Here is a 12684-nt window from a genome sequence, read left to right as displayed (position 1 = left end):
GCACAATGAAATTTCATATTCACATTGAAAAAGTAATCTTGTAAAATTTTTGTCATTTGTAGAACAGAAGCAACTAAAATGTACTGAGGAAAAGGATACAAACCTCTGCAATATTTCAAAAACAATATATCCCACTAACACAGATTATATATTAAAAAAAACTTAACAGTACAAAATAATTTTAGAACACTCCATGTTTATAGCAAATATGCTTTATTTCTTTTACTCCAGAAAAGCAGCATTATGTACTGCATGTTCACAATTTCCTTATTTTTTATCTAAGGTAAGAATTTAGACAGAAAGATTTGCACTATGCACCATGTGCCATGTGAAGCTTAAGTTACTCTTATTGGCAAAGCATCAGAAACTATTTCAATCTCCTCTAAAAGAAACTTATCCTTACTTCAGCTGCAGCCAGTGATGTCACCTCCATCAGGTTGACTGCTCGGAAAGCAAACACAGCAGCTGCCAGGACTGAAAGAAAATGTCCAATATTTACGTTTCTCACCTGATAAGTAGTGGTTAGAATTAATCTTGATATAAAATACCAATTTTCACTTAGTTTAATTTTTTGATTATGAAGTATAATTTACAACAGGTGGGTGTTTTGAGTTTCTTTGACTGCTCTTTCAAACAGACAGGAAAAACACAACATTCTTTCAGGAAAGTCTGAGGTTGAAGATGACTAGCTTTTAATTAGAAGGGACAAGCTGTCTTACATATATAGAAATGGAACCAAAACCTTTTCTCTTCTACTCACCTATTTTGTATTTAAAAATTGACTCAACTGAGGACACAGGTTTTCTTTAAAATCTCCATCTTAAACCTTCCTAAATATGAGGACATTATTTAGCTAACAAAACTTTAAAAACTTAAGACACTTACAAAAGTGTCTCAAAAGATGCCACTTCAAAGGAAGAAATCCAGCAAAATCAGGAGGACTCTCAATTGTTTTAAGTACTGTAGAGGTAGTTGCCACAAATAACATGAATCTTGTATTTTGCGAAAGGTGACAAATTCATTTACCACTGAAGCTGGGAGAACATCCTATGTTCTGTTCAGAGAGCACTCAGCATTTTTTGAGTATTGCCATAAAAAAATTCTCTGACATATTTTTTATTAAAATGCAGTACTCATGCAATTCCATTTTTCTAGATGATATACACTTTGACGTGTATATAACCTGCTGTCTGCATTCAAAGAGCAACTATTTTCTTCTCATCACAAAATACATCGAAGCTAACAAGTATTTGCCTTACATTCACACAGGCTTCACACATTTTGTAAAAATAATTCTATTACCAGCAAGAATTTCTAGAGAATTGTATCCCAGGATTCTGTCCCACAGAAGCAAGAGCTGGTCCGTAGCTAAATAACCAGAAAATGCTCGTACCATCCATTTAAATGAGATTCGTAGCCTGCAATCAAGTGACAAACAACCGTTATTATATTTCTGCTTCCCATAATGATCAGATTGTCTATAAATTGAAAATATTTCATTATCCTTCTGCATTTCTCTTTCGGGATGAATAAGTATTTTCTCTTGCTGCAGTAATAATTGATATTTTAATTTACAAAAGCCATCATAAAACTATTTAGCATCTCATTTGATAAAGTACTAATATCATTCTCATTATCATTCTGATCAAACAATCACATTAGAGTGATCCTCAGCTATTATCACCCTCAATGTTTCATCCTTTCTGCTATTATGCTATTAAGATACCAATTAAGACAAAAAGGTTCTGTTGTGCCTGGCACCATGAGTTCACTATTGAACGACTCTTGCTGTCTTGCCTCTTCCAGTACCTTCTGCTGCAACTAACACATTTCTGTGTCTTCTGTCCCCTAGGAAATACATCACTTAGTTCCATCAGATCCAAAATTAATTACTGAAACTCAGCTGAATAATGTAGCACAGATCATTTCTCACATAGCAATTCTCTTTCACAGAGCATACAGAAGAAATGCACAAAGCACAGATACACAGGTTAGACAAAGAACTCCATCTGACTCTCAAGGAAAAATGGCACACTGATGGTTATACTTTTGTGTAATTTCCCACAGATATTAAAATACTGCAGAACAGCATTTTCAGAGCAATCAAGGTGCAACACTTGTAACAAGTCAGAAAGAAGTACTTACGGCTGAGCTCCAATTTCTCGGAGGTGATAGAAGAGCTGGGGCAGGTGGGTTTGTAGAAGAGTCTCAAAAAGCAAACACAGTGATACAATGCCCTAAAGAAACAAGATCATATCATGAATACTAACACTCATCCTGTCAAATCTGAGAAAATGCTATCAGCATGTAAGTGTGCACGAATTTTTAATTCAAGCAACAAAACACTATTAATGCTATAATAATCAACTCAAGTGAGAAAGGCACAAGCAATTCTAATACCTTCAGTCACTAACCTTGTTCCTACAATTCTGTGTATGTATGAGCAACATACATACATGATAGTCCCTTTCAAGTTTGAGTTACTTATGGTGTTTGGATGTCAGGGTTGAAGTATTTAATGGGTTATTATAGTGTAACCTACTTGAAACATTTCCACTTTGATGAAACAGACCTCAATTACACTAAAAAATAAAGAATGTGAGAAAAAGTATCTCTCTGATAAATAAAACCAAACAGCAACAGGGATAACCACAAAAATAGTTAAACATAAACACATTTTAAAGATTGTTTCTAAAATTACCATGGAAATGAATAAACTCTTGTTTGACCCCTTTCTCTGCTATTGAAGATGGAAAGCACAATACATAGCCTTGAAATGGTATACCAAGGAAAGGATTTTCTTTTAACCAGGAAATATTTTCAAAAAGTAATATAGCTCTTCAGCACTTTTTGAAGGAAAAAAGAAATACTTCCTGTTTTATTCTTCACAAATAGAAGACAATCCAAATTTTACAACTCTTGTACATTCAAGACAACTGATCCTGGTCACAAACAGACAAAGTATTTAAACTCATCCAGTAGTACTAAAAAGCATGTGCTGTCATACCAAGATACTTCAGATAAAGAAACAGACACTAACTTGGTATCACTGAAAAAATATCTCTATACATATATTTTAGTCCCTTTACCCTTCAGTATTTTAGATATTACATATCTTTAATGAAACGGAATTTGTGTGACTCTTTGAACTGAGACATCTATTAGATTAAAAAAACTTATAAACTCTTATAAAAAAATTCATACCCTCATAAAATGAGAACTTACTATTTTAATAAGGTACATGATAGCAAAGACTAACATTGACATAGAAACCAAGAATATCCAGACTGGAATTACCTAATAATTTTCCCAAGCTTGTCTGAAATATTTTATTATATTTAAAAGGATACATTTCAATCACATAGAAAACCATGCTACTGTATATTATTACTGTTCTGTAGCAAACAGGATATCAAGTGAGTGGATTTAATTCCTAATGAACTTACAGAGGGATGAGAAGAGATGGAATGGAGTCTGAAGAAAAAACGCACATACATCTCACGGAATATCTGATACAATTTGGAAGGTTCATGGTACAGAAAACAAAGTGGAGCAACTGAAAGGATAAAAGAAGTGTAATTGACTCAACACTGTAAACTACTAGAAGAGTTCAATGATTAAGTGCATGAAGTATGAGGAAAAACCAAGTAATTTATAGTACCACGATTTACAAGAACAGTACTAAGCCAATTATTGAGAAAGAAGTATTCAATCACAGTCTATTGTTTAATATAAAAAGTCAAAAAGAGAGTATGATACATTCTAGATATTATTCCCACATAGTTCAAGAAGCTAAACCAATTAGAACCTGCTTACTACGGTGCTGGCTTCTGAACCATAAGAAACATGATGTAAGAGGAACCCCTCTGGGGTGTAAGGCAATGCAAATAGTCCAAGTATTTGATTCAAGTGCTTGTAATTTCCATGTGCCATGGGGCCAGTGATGAGCTCCAAACTGATGCCCTGTTTGTAAGACCCTTTGAAAATGGGTATTTGTGAAAATGAAAACATTAAAAGAACAGCTTTTGGTTGCCGCAATAACATCACTAAGTATGACAAACTCATAGAGATGTTTATTTCTTACAGAATCTGTAAACCATGGACATTTGGTTGTTTACTGTTTAGAAGTCTTCTAGTACACCTGATTCAAAATTATAATTGATTACATTTGTAAAACAGCAGCTCTGCAACTTTGTTTCACAGAAGTCTAGTATACTGATAAATCTGTTATATGTATGTGCTGCTCAAACACAACCATCATTCCTTGAGACTGGAAGTCCATCCAATGCATTCTCACAGTTGTCTTACCTTTTTGTGAACAGCCTTTTGATCTGTCCAGTCATCATGCTGACTGATTCATTTTACGAGTGCATTCATTTTAGCTGACAGCTTACATTTTAACACACTCATAGTTTCCATCTCTACATTCACCTTCTCCATTTTATTTACACTAAGCTAGGGATATGGATATATTTATCTGCATATGTATGTACACATACACACACAGATATGCATACATTTTTATATATATACATGGATATATGCACATGTGAATTTATTTTCACATCTAAATATCACAGAAGGTGGCTTAATAATAAAAATGGTGTCTGTGTATGAGAGGTGAGGTGCTAAGGTAGGGTGTTATGTTCACAGAAACATGTATTTTCATAGGGATAAGAAAAAGCAAAGGGTGTTACTGGTGTTCGTGTTTTTAATACTTGAAGATGGAGGTGGAAAACTTGTCAGTGTGCACATGTACATAAAGTCAAGGAGGGTAACAGATCAGCCTCTGACAGCTGACACCCTGACAGTGTATGCATGCAAACAGGAAAAAGGGTATAGGATTTTCCTAAGGACCCAGACACTTCCTTCACATAGCAACACAGTATGGAATACAGAGGATGCTCTGCCTGGTCCCAGCCAATGTACCCACAGCCTGCAGCTACATTACCATGTTTCTGCTGCCTTGCTTTTCACCCTTCCTCCTTCTCAGAGCCAGCATATTCTGTGCAAAGAGCAAGGAATGGAGGGAGGGAGGAAAACTCATACCCAAGTTTGGGAGACACTGTTCTCAAGGGCAGGATCAAATCCAAACATTTTGAAAAGGAGTTCACACAGAACAAGTCAACGCCTCTAAGTGAGTCCCTAAGGAGCAGTTTGTAACTTAAGTGCTCATTACTCCAAAGACTTTAGATTGCCTGCTCAGGTTAAATTTGCATTTCATATTTCAATTCCATGATTTTTATGGTGGTGTGTGATCGTTAAACTTTATTATTAGCAAAACATAGCATTTTATGTCTAATCTTACAATCTGCTTGCCCTCTGATGCTACAAACACCTTTGATAAACCAAAAGAAAAAACTGAAAAGCCAAAACATCTAATCTCACGCCTGCAATAGCTGTAATACGTCTATAACCCAAGGAGATTTTTCTGCTTTTTTTCCTAAAAATCTTGTTGATATTTGTGCTTCCTTCTGTGCAGTAAATTAGCAACCATTATACTATGTAATGCTCTCTTAACACCTCTTGTAGGTAAATGTGGAGAGCAACAGGCTTTTCACATTATTCATGTTTTTAAGAACTTTTTTTATGGGTAACTGGGTCTACCCAGAAGTGAAACACAAGGAAAGAGCACTTTGTTGGTAAACTTTATCCCTCTATTCATATACATTAAGATGCATAGCTTAGCTCAGCTATTAGCTCTTGAAAAAGGAATTCTCACATGACAGTAAGCTGTAGTGTAAGTAAATAAAACAGCCTGAAATTTTAAAAATTATATTCAACAATCTTCATACACAAAAACCCATAAAAGCATATACACAAGTTTAAAAGTTGCAGAAAAGTATATGCAGCTTTAAACTACAAAATAAGGAAAAGCAATCCTGAGGTTTTAGCTTAGGAGAGTCACACTTACCATACATAGAAAAGCCATGGAAAGGAATTACACCTGCAAAACAAAAGTATTCCTTTTTTTGTTCTTTAATAATCCTCTTTATGCATGCAAAAAGTATTATTCCCCCTTACATTATCTAATTGTATTCTACCTACATCAGGAATAAAGTATTTCCTTGTTATTGCACCTGCATAGATCTCCACCTTGTACATACATAAAAGTACAGTATCACCTATGTCAGTACAACCAATTACAAGCTTAAACAAAAGCTACAGTTCCTAGAAAGCCAAGTAAAGCTCAGTTTCTGTGAAGTTGTTACACAGAAGCTTTACTGATATCAGAACCTAATTTCAGATAAATGACAACCCATAAATGTCACACTCTGACAAGAATGGAATAGGAAAAGAAGGAGGCCAAGACCTCTAGTAATTCATGTAGTACTCAGATGGAACATTCACAGTACTTGGCAGTTGTAGCATGACAGCTCGCTCCTCCTTCCCAGCTGATCTTATGTCCCATTCACTAGATTTTATATAAGACTGGTAAGAGGTGGCTGCTTTGGCAAAAGATCAGAAGAACAGTGCTTCATGGCTACAAAGCTGCAAGAATTGCAGAGGCAAACACAGAAAAAAGAGAAACAAAAGTATGTACTGCAACTGACTCCACTGAAATACAGAAGACATAAAAGACAAGGCCAGAGACACAGATTTAAGATTGGTGACGTAAGGCCTTGAAAGCAAGAGGAAAGAGCTTGAACTTGAAATACAAATGGTGGGAAAGGATTCAATAAGGGATTGAAATGGTCAAGGTAAGAGTGGAAAAACCAATGCTAATAACTGAAGTTATAACAACAGCATGATATTAAAACTACATAGATCTGTTGTGTCTATGCACATTTTGAAAGGAAAAGACTTTAGGGTGTGGTTTGTTAAGTAGTGAAAAGCTGGGAGGTCAGAAAGTTTCAGCATTTACTATTCAAATCCTCTAAATGCTGATACAGGACTGAATACAAGCTGCTGCATCACAAGTTGTTTTCCTTTTCCTTCGCAGACATAGACAAGCTCACAAGTTTGTGACCACTAACATCAGGCTGAATGGGAGTTTGGAGTAGCTTCCATCCAGCTCCTTTAAATTAATGAATTTCAGAGAGTAACAGCAAAACATAACTTGTAATAGAAAAATAAAATATCATGTACTTGAGGAAAAGAATCTTTCCAAACTACCACTAGAGGAGGCAATAGTATCATTCATACCATTTGGAGGATAGAAAACAGCATATTCTTCCATTCCAAGTTTTCCTGTGAACCATCAAACCACAAAGAAAATGTCATTAAGCTGTAAAAAGGTACAAAGATTTAAGTCATTTAAATAAAAAAGTGTATTTTAAGTTACAATTACAAATATCATAACTAATTACATTATTAACCATCTGACTGTCTAAAATGTGGCAAGTAATACAATGGAACAGGTACAATGTCAGATATAAAACTGAAATGCAGTACCAATAAAGAAGGATGACAAACAGCAAAAAAGAGGAGGAGAATTTCAGCACTGCTGTTCCATTGAGATTCTATTTGGGTGTGTCTTAGGAGCTTCTGAAGGTTTTTGCTGCAGACCTTGAAGACAGTGAAGCTCTAGGAGGAAATAAGGGCAGGCTGACCTAGGGATAGGAAAGGCCTTTGAACAGATAAATATTCGAGGCTTCATTAGGTCTGCAACAGGGGAAGGTGAATGTTCTGATATAACAAATATTTAAGTCATCCACTGGATATAAAAGAATTAAGTCAAGAAAATCACTGATCATATACACTGATCATATAACTTTTTTATCTTCCCTGAAAAATGAACATTATATTATTAAATCATATTTTGACTACAGAAACTAATAATCCAAAATCGATTAATAAAATTTAACAATTTATTTAGAAATATAAAGGTATTATTAAATACAATTACAACTAATTAAAACTTGCAATTGTTTTAGTCCTAAAATGAGAACATTCAACTAAAAATTTAATTAATTACATGGAAATTTACAGAATATTCTGCGTATTCTACTTATTCTTCACAATAAAGTTTAGCACAAGGAACTTTTGTCAGGTTCAATGGAATCTGGATCTTGATATTTTCTTACAGTACAAACTGACTAAAAAAAAGTAAAAATTAACCTGCAGAACTCCTGCCTACTACTCCATGAAAACAAAATCCAGTATTTTCTAATTATACAAATTAAACTAAAAATTGTTTCAATAAACTAAATTAATTGCTTCATTAAACTAAAAATTATTTTCTCTTTTTCCTTTCAACAGTTTGATTGTTGTGCAGCCAGGAATTATAAAGTGGGAGGACGAGTATTTTTAGCATAAAGCACACCTCTTGGAAAATCGGCTAAAAATAGGACATACAAGCCTTTTGGATTTACACTGCACAGATTTAGGCATCAGCAACATCATTCCCCACATTTGTCTAGGAATATGCAGGATGTTCTCCATAGCTGTGTTTCTGTGCTGCCAAGGCTCTGTGTCTGAAGTGAGACCTGGGATCCCACTGCTGCTCTGCTCTCAGGTGAGCCCTTTGCTTATTTCAAGGAGTAGGTAAAGAAAACTCCATAACTCGGTGGAAGACAGTAAAAAAAGCAATAAAAAAAGGAATTAAAAAATTAGAAAACAAACATTACTTATAGCGACATACGAAGCAGCAAGATGAAAACTGTCAGCAGAGGTCCTGCACAAAAAAAGCACTTAGGGATCATATCTGGCTAAATGCACAGGCACAAGGAGCAAGGAAATAAACAAGAATGTAGAAGATGAAGGTACATAGGGAAAAAAGTTATTGGATTACTGAATGATTCAAGAAAGAATGCAAAATTAGGAACCTCTATATAAAATGAAGGCAGGTGAGGTTCTAAAACACATGGAAACATCCAGAAGAATGGCATGAGAAGTTGGGAGAGAAGGCAAGTGGACTGAATCAGGAAATCTAAGTATTGTAAGGAAACATAATGAGACCTCAAGTCAAAGAACATCCAAAAATAAACTAATATTCTGGAAGATGCCATGCTTTTTTAGAAAAAATCAGTGCTAAGTATGTTTGGTAAAGCTCTACTCTCCCACACTTGAACAGAGCCCACAATTCTTCAGCAACATCTTCTGCTCCTGTCTACAAATATTTGCTAAACTCACTGCTTTGCAAAGACAACATTCTATAACAACTTCCAGTTGCTACATTTATTGGAGTTACAGAGGACAATATTTATTTAAATGTCTAGATCTGATGAAGACAGACATTGTCATGATTATACCATATTGTCATAGTTGTGTGTCATTACTTCTGGTGAAACATTGCAGAATTGTACACAGAAAACTGGAGTAAAAGAACAACGTTGCAGTCTGTGATCAGCTTCTAAACTGCCACAATAGAATCTGTGGAGAAGTCAGCTGGATATATTTTCATTAACATTCTTTAAAGTGTAGTCTACTAGGTGTAATGAACACAAAGCAATTTCACATGCTGTATTAGTGCATCAGTCAACAAAAATCTACATTATCTTTTTAAAAACAACTCTTTTTACCTTGTATGTATGATTTGGGTGGGGTGGCACTACTATAAGCAAAGTGCTCCAATACAGATGTATCTCGGGAAAAGCACAGTAACACCTGCAGAAAAGAAAGTCAACTGACTAACTGGATCAAAGTAATGTCAAACAAATTTAAGGACCTGTCTTAATTAGTACCTATTAGATGCTATTTAAGAGACCCAATAAGGTTGAAAGCTTCTCACCACCTTAGTTTATTTTCCTGACCAAATTTACAAGCTCACTTTGAACTTGCTATGATTTTACATTCACCTTCATTTGTTATCAGTTTTATATCTACATTCTTCAACCATCCTCCTTCCCTCTCAGCAGGTGTTTATCCCCTTCTCTGACGACATTAGTGACCAAATGGTACCTGGCTGCTTTTACATCTTTCAGACTCTTTTTCTACTCAGTTACTACGACCTGGGGATGTCCTAGTAAGGGAATAAGCAAACAAAGCATTTACACTTTCAGATGTGTGCATTTTTGCACACATTTGCTTTCATTCCCAGGACCTTTACAAAATGTTTGCATGCAATTCAGCTCTTTCAAAAAAACAGATTAGAATGCTCACCTTGTATCCTAAAGATCAGAAATGCACATCATGATGTATACTCTGAAGTATATTTGGGGTTTATTGTTTACATAAATAGAAAAAACTGTATTCACAGCAACTGAGTATAAAATTAAGCAGTAAAAGCATTCATAGAAAAGAAAACAATAAAGAATCTCATCCTATCTGGAGTTGTAAAAAATGTAGTAGTTAGTACTGTACTTTAAAATCTTCACGTTCTCACGCACTGAAAGGCTGCACTATGAAGGATGTACACGAGAGGGCAGACACAACGCAGACTTCAACTCACTGCTGACTTTTGCACACCTGAATCCCTCTCTGCTGGGGTTTAAGCATCACTCAGACGCTTGCTCAACCCCCTCCCTCTCCACCCCGGGGAAATGGGGAGGAGAATCAAAGTAAAACTTGTAGGCTGAGATAAGAACAGTTTAGTAAGTAAATAACAGCAAATGATAATAATAATGATGATAATAAAAGACTAATACCAGACCCTTCCCAAACCCAGATCAGCCACCCGATTCCAGGTAAGTCCTCCCAGTTTATAGACTGGGCATGACGTTCTGTGGTGTGGAAACCCCCTTTGATCAGTCCTGGCTGTGCTCCCTCCCAGTTTCCTTTGTCTACCTCCTCACTGGCAGAGCATGAGACAAGGAAAAAGTCCTTAGGAAAAACATAACTTAGCAATACCCCAAAATATCAGTGTGTTATCAACACCATTCTCATTCCCAATCTAAAACACAGCACTGTAACAGCTACTGAGAAGAAATTAACTCTACCCTACCTGAATCCAGGATACTCTGCTCTTTAAGATTTTAATAGTTTATTTTAACTGTAGTCAAGGTGTAAAAGGAGGAAATGTTTAACTACATAATTTATTATGAATAAAAATTAATTTTTATTCATATTATTTAATGGGATTTTTCCTTCCCATTAATTGGTGCAAATATATTCCACATATCAGCTTTTCTCAAAGGAAGCACATTAAATTACACAATTGAATATTATTGCTTTAAATTTTTTTATGGTAAGTAGGTCATATTTTGAGACTTTTTTCTTTTTTGAACCTCAAAACTATTTCTCAAATACAAACATCTTTTAAAAACGAATAATACTTTCTTATCTCAAACAGTTTAAGCTAAATATTATTTTTGTACAATACACAATCATGTTCATAGCTGCCAAAATATCATTGACAATAACAATACACAGGCATATGTAATTCTATGTGTATGTTAACTGAGGTGAAGGAAAGAGAAACTAATCTGAACAGGACATAAACTGTGTTCTCTCATAGGGGAAAGAATGTAACCTTCATTTGAGGCTCTCTTTTTTAGGAATACAGTGTCCAGTACCAGTATCTGGAAGTCTTTAAATGAAGACTAGCTCAAACCTAAGTTATGACTATACCCAAAAAACTCTGGGTAAGGTTCTTTGCATCTAAGACTATAGTATTCAAATTGAACTTCTGGCCTGAAATAAAGAACTTATGAATTTATTAATCCATGTGTTATTTTCCTCATTAACAAAATTATAGTGCTAAAGAAAACAATGGCACAAACCCCTTTTCAAGTACAGAAATACTAACCAAATTATTGGATATTTATAATCCAACTGAAAAGAAAACCACTGAATTCAAATCACTGAGGGAAAGAAATAACCCAAAGTCAAAGCTTTTATCAAAAGAAATCACATTATGAAAAGTACCTGTATTTTATTTTAATACTTAGGAAGAAGTAATAAAAATAAGTAAACTTTGGGGAAAAGAAAGCAAAGATATTAAAGGAAATAAAAATAAATATATTTATTATATTTTTTTAAATATAATTATATATTATATATAATATATATTATATATAATTATATAAATATATATTATATATATTATAGAAATATAATATATATTATATAGATATTATATACATATATATAGATATAATATACATATATTATATAAATAAATAATTTCACAGTATTTTTCCTGGAAGCAATTGTATGCTACTAAAGAGGTACCAATAATGCGACAAAATAGCCTCATCATTATTTTAAGCCCAATTTTTATTGTTTTGGTGGACATTTCATCTATTCCACAACACACAAAGGACACACTCTGCTCAATGACTTGGAAAACTTAAGAGGCAGTAACTAGTCATGAAAAAAGGCAAAAACCCCAGATATAATGTATCTGGTTTAAACTAACATTTTCATTATCTATCTTATTTAGTCAATATTTAATTTCATTTATCATATTACATCAATAAATAATATCCCACATCACAGTGACTCATACTAAAATTTTTTCCAGGGGCTATAGAACAAAATAATTCAGCAGTAAAGCACTTGCAAATTAGGTTGGAAGAGGAAATTATCAAGGTAAGTGGATAACTCTTTTCTAGAGTCAAGTCTGAAGAATACCACAAAATAGCAATCAAAAATAGAGCAACAAATAATTAGAAGTTCGAAATATTCTTTGCTTCAAAACCTTGCAGTATAACTAGCCATATAATTTTTCAAAGATTTTTGGTGAGTCTTCTTCAAATTACTAAAGACAGTTTAGTCTTTGTCATTATTTTCATTCTGTAGCTATTCTTTTAGTCAATAGAGATATAAAAAAATGGAAAACATTCAACTGGGTTATATATT

At 34.1% G+C, this 12684-nt stretch overlaps 1 protein-coding gene across 1 annotated transcript in view; it reads right to left on the bottom strand.

Annotated features, from left to right (window-relative positions):
• The window catches only part of TBC1D19 (TBC1 domain family member 19), a 49237-nt gene that overhangs the window by 963 nt on the left and 35590 nt on the right, over positions 1 to 12684 (bottom strand). The window contains exons 14-20 of the mRNA XM_083862404.1: positions 9465 to 9549; positions 7147 to 7191; positions 5915 to 5947; positions 3447 to 3556; positions 2146 to 2237; positions 1303 to 1418; positions 404 to 474 (exon numbers count right to left, since the gene is read on the bottom strand). Of these exons, the coding sequence (XP_083718530.1) occupies positions 404 to 474; positions 1303 to 1418; positions 2146 to 2237; positions 3447 to 3556; positions 5915 to 5947; positions 7147 to 7191; positions 9465 to 9549 (552 nt within the window). The remainder of the gene's footprint in view (positions 1 to 403; positions 475 to 1302; positions 1419 to 2145; positions 2238 to 3446; positions 3557 to 5914; positions 5948 to 7146; positions 7192 to 9464; positions 9550 to 12684) is intronic.

The sequence above is a fragment of the Zosterops lateralis genome, assembly GCF_965231275.1.
Source record: "Zosterops lateralis genome assembly, chromosome: 5".
NCBI classification, from domain to species: Eukaryota; Metazoa; Chordata; class Aves; order Passeriformes; family Zosteropidae; genus Zosterops; species Zosterops lateralis.
Note: the sequence above shows the minus strand (reverse complement) of the source record. Positions and strands in the feature narration are given on the sequence as shown.